This window comes from Phaseolus vulgaris, chromosome 8 (assembly GCF_000499845.2).
Source record: "Phaseolus vulgaris cultivar G19833 chromosome 8, P. vulgaris v2.0, whole genome shotgun sequence".
NCBI lineage: Eukaryota > Viridiplantae > Streptophyta > Magnoliopsida > Fabales > Fabaceae > Phaseolus > Phaseolus vulgaris.
In genome coordinates this window covers 50,684,742-50,689,258 of record NC_023752.2, presented here as the reverse complement: position 1 = coordinate 50,689,258, position 4,517 = coordinate 50,684,742, and the positions used below count along the sequence as shown (strand labels likewise).

At 36.3% G+C, this 4,517-nt stretch overlaps 1 protein-coding gene across 1 annotated transcript; it reads left to right on the top strand.

The window, feature by feature from the left end:
- Window positions 1-1,464: 1,464 nt before the first annotated feature.
- Window positions 1,465-2,949, top strand: LOC137826505 (serine/threonine-protein kinase-like protein At1g28390). Its single transcript, XM_068632485.1, has one exon. The coding sequence runs from the start codon at window positions 1,576-1,578 to the stop codon at window positions 2,821-2,823; it is 1,248 nt and encodes a 415-aa protein (XP_068488586.1). The 5' UTR covers window positions 1,465-1,575; the 3' UTR covers window positions 2,824-2,949.
- The last annotated feature ends 1,568 nt before the right edge of the window (window positions 2,950-4,517 follow it).

The window sequence follows — 4,517 nt, the reverse complement described above, 5'->3', positions numbered from 1 at the left end:
ATATTTAAACTATGATAAATTAAAAACGTTTTGCTATTTTACGGAAATTATTATTATTCTTGTTGTTTGTAAAATATAACTGTTCTCTTTCTACTTGTTTCTAGATGAAGAATTGATATAATAAATTATTTCAAAAGTAGAGATTGATTACACTAATTAATCAGCAAAATATATAATGAATGAGATCTGTTAAGAAATGAAAACGATATTACATCTTCTCTCCCAACAAAACAAAAGTTTACTTCCTTCATTATAAAATGAAAAAAAAAATAAAAATCTGCTAGGTACCCATCATTAATCAATCTGTTTAGAGCTTGTCTTAAATAATCTATAGTTCGCATGAGTTATTGGGCAAGTTAGTAAAAAATAATTCAATTGTTTAATAACATTCTTTTGAATTTTGATTAAGATATATTTGTATCTATAACTTATTTATTTTTAATTTTTTTATTCAGGATATCCTGTAAGTCCATAGATCAATCCTTATACGAAAAAATAACAGGTCAATTCTTATAAGAGAAGAACCGATCAAGGTAAACAAATTTGCGTTATTATTCCTAATGTGTTTTTAACATGTTTTGATTTGTTCAACGTAATATGTCAAGCTAACGAATCAAAGGTAAAATGGGATGGATTGAATCACAACTTTACAAGTCTATTTTTCTAAATTAAAAATTAATTTAAAAGAATATTTTTTTATATTATATTATTTGAAGAATATAAATATAAAATAATATTATTGTAACTTAATCGTTAATATTTAGAAATTAAATTATAATTATTAATTATAATAAAATAATTTGATAATTATTTTAATTTCTTTGATTAGAGACATTAATTACTCAATTAAACATTTAACAAATATTTTTATAATTAAAATATGTTTTTGATATATATATATATATATATAAATAAAATTTAAAATTTAAAAATATTAATGGATCGAACTATCTACCCGTTGTTCATGTTGTTTGAACGCGACAGACAAATATTTTTAACTGGTTTTGTTACGGATCAGCACCCCGCTCTATTTTCAACTGCTAAATGGTGGGTGAGGTGCCAACCCTAATCAATCTTTGAAATGTTTACTTGTAGCATACCATCCCCACTTTTATACATTACAGCTTTAGCATTTCTCAATTAACTATTTTTTCTTCTCTTCTATATTCTTTTACCACTCACAGTCTTACATTTTTCCTTCAATCTAAGAATAAATAAGCACCAGAGTTTGCACGCTTCTGGAATGCACTGACATTAAAAAACATGTTAGTAAGATAAAAGAAGACGTCCAAATCATTTATCAATTGAAGACATTCTATTATTAACGAACAAAATATTATTATAATCCAATCTCATTTAAACATCTGGGCATGGGATGAGATGAGACAATTGTTTAAATGTTCAAACATTGTCACATGTTCCTTCAAAGCTGTGAACCATTTATTCATTCATTTATTTATTTCCATTTAATCCAATCACCTAAATCAATTAATCTATCTGTCTGAATGTTTAGTATTTGTCTCTTCACAATGATGCCCTCTCTTTTCTAATTTCTCACTCACAAAACGCAGAACAATGCTCTACCTCACTTGCAACGCCGACACCGCAATAGCCATATGCCGCCCTCACTCCCTCAAGAAGAACAAAAAGCCCATAAGCCCAACACAGGCCCACACCCTGCCACTCTTCGCCTACTCCGACATCCTCACCGCCACCAACGCCTTCTCCGCTGACACCTTCTTAGGCAAAGGAAGCCACGGCAGCGTCTACAAAGCCGTCCTGCAAGGCGGCGCGTTCATCGCCGCCGTCAAGAAAACCAAACCCTCCAACGAGATCGAAATCCTCTCCCACGTCAAAAGCCGGCGCTTGGTCAACCTAATTGGCCTCTGCAACGACCAAACTAACTGCAACATTAACAAACTCATTGTCGTGGAGTACATGCCCAACGGTTCGCTCCACGACCTTCTCCACTCCCCCAAAACAGTTGGAACCCCCGGTTGGACCGCGCGTGTTCGGTTCGCGGTTCACGTCGCGAAAGCGGTTCGCTTGTTGCACTCGTCCGAACCGCCCGTTATTCACCGTGATATTAAATCGTCCAACGTGTTAATCGATGAGAAGTGGAAGGCGCGACTCGGTGACTTCGGACTCGCTTTTAGAGGACACGTGGCGGATTCTCGTGTGCCGCCAGCGGGGACGTTAGGGTACCTCGACCCCTGCTATCTTGCGCCGGGGGACTTGAGTCCCAAGAGTGATGTCTTCAGTTTTGGAATATTGCTGCTGGAGATAGCGAGTGGGAGGCACGCGATTGATGTGAGGCACAGTCCGCCGTCGTTGTTGGATTGGGCGATGCCGTTGGTCTGCCGTGGGGAGTTTCGGGAGATTTGCGACCCGCGAATCGGAGCGCCACCGGACATGGCAGCGTTCCGGAGGATGATGGTGCTGGCAGCGAGGTGCGTTAGGTCAACTGCGGAGAGACGGCCGACGATTGCGGAGGTGGTGGAGTGTCTGACGGCGGCGAGGAAGAATTTTGAGGCGCCGGTGATGTGGTTGAGAATGACAGGGCGTGTGGTGAAGGCGCGTGGCTATCCCTTCCCTGATTGGGACAGGAGTGAGGAATCTGTGAGAAGAGTTTTAGGTGGGAGTAGAAACAGTAAAAGGAATGGGAAGGTATCTAGTGTGTTGGGTGTAGAGTGTGGGAGTGGACCCGCAAAACATGCAGTTAGATGTAGATCCGTTGGTTCTGGTTTTTTGGGAGAAATGAAAATAAAGTCGGTTTTGGAACGGTACCCTAACCAAGAATTTGGGTCTGCGGGGCTTTTGTGAGGCTAGAGAGAGGTCCAGGTCTGTGGGGCTTTTGTAACATTATGGTAACGAATCAAATACGTGTCATAACCAAAAAAATCAATAATTTCAAAATCCACCTTAATATATAATTTTTCATGCTCGCAATTTGTGCATGTGGTTTTTTATATATCAGGACTTATATATTACGATTACTCATGATAGGTGCATATAAGGGCATCAAAGATGCCAGTAACTTGAGGCAGCATAAACACGACCACAGAATGAAAGAAAAAGAGTGGAGCATGTCTAGCAATGACAGGCAACAAGTATAAAGCATTTAAAGATAGATTGATTGTGTTGTGGCAAAATCTTAAAGCCAAAAAATGTGGTTGTTATTACAGTAACTGTACAGAGTGGTGTGTTTGGAAGGTATCTCTTGTTACGTACCTATTATCGGGCAGTTGTGTAGTGCTGGCTGCATTGAATGCATTTTCTATCCTTATGAACTGTCCCAAGAGAGAATAGGAGGTTTTTTTATTTTATTATTCACATTTCTCTCCAGATCATGATGTTGTGAATTACAATCAATTATTACTGCATGGGAGCAAGGGGGTTTTGGTCTGCGTTTACCAACATTTGCCTTAGATAGTCTAAGTATCCGTACTATGTAGTAATTACTCAAAAAAATAAAAAAAATAATATATATATATATATATATATATATATATAAACTTAATCCATTATAGACCCATCTCTTTGGTAGGATGCATATACAAAATAGTTTCTAAAATCCTTGCTTAAAGACTTCAAAAAGTTTTACACAAGGACATTAAGCAATCTGTTTTTCTTAGAAGGAAGAGACATTCTATGATTGTTGCCAATGAAACAAATGATGAGGTTAAAAGAAGGAAGGAGGTTGGTATTATTTTGAAAGTGGATTTTCAAAAAACCTATGATTCAGTTAAATGTGACTTCCTAATATATATGATGGGTAGACTAGGTTTTTGTTCCAAGTGGATCAGATGGATCAAAGGTTGTTTAGAGTCCTCATATGTATGAGTTTTAGTTAATGGAAGTCCCACTGAGAAATTTAGGTTAGAAAATGGTTTGAGACAAGGAGATCTATTAGCTCCCTTTTTGTTTCTAATTGTAGCAAAAGGTTTAGCTAGGGTTGTGATGCAAGCAAAGAGAAATAGTATGCTCCATGGTTTAAACGTTGGGCATAATAAAATAAAGATTAACATATTACAATTTGCTGACAACACTTTATTATTATACAAACCTCTTCTTGAAAATATTTTTGTCATTAAAAGCATGCTTAGATGTTTTGAACTGGCGTCTGGATTGAAAGTTAATTTTCTTAAAACTAAGTTAGTTGGAATGCGTGTACATCACTATCAATTGCTTAGATTTGTTGAAACACCGAACTATAGTACCATATTTGTACCCTTTATTTATCTCGATCTACTAGCAGAATTTTTTGTACCCTAAACCCTAAAAGAAGAATTTTTTGGAACGATATGTTACCAAAAATAAAAAAGAGATTAGCCAAATGGAAATGAAAACACGTTTCATTAGCTGGAAGATTTCCTTTGATAAATTCCCCTTTACTATTTATCCTTATTTAAAATGTTATTTTTTGTCTCAAAAGAAATAACTAGGATAATAAGATATTTCTTGTGGGGTTGGGGCATCAAGGTAGGAAAATTGCATGGGTTAGTAGGGATATAATT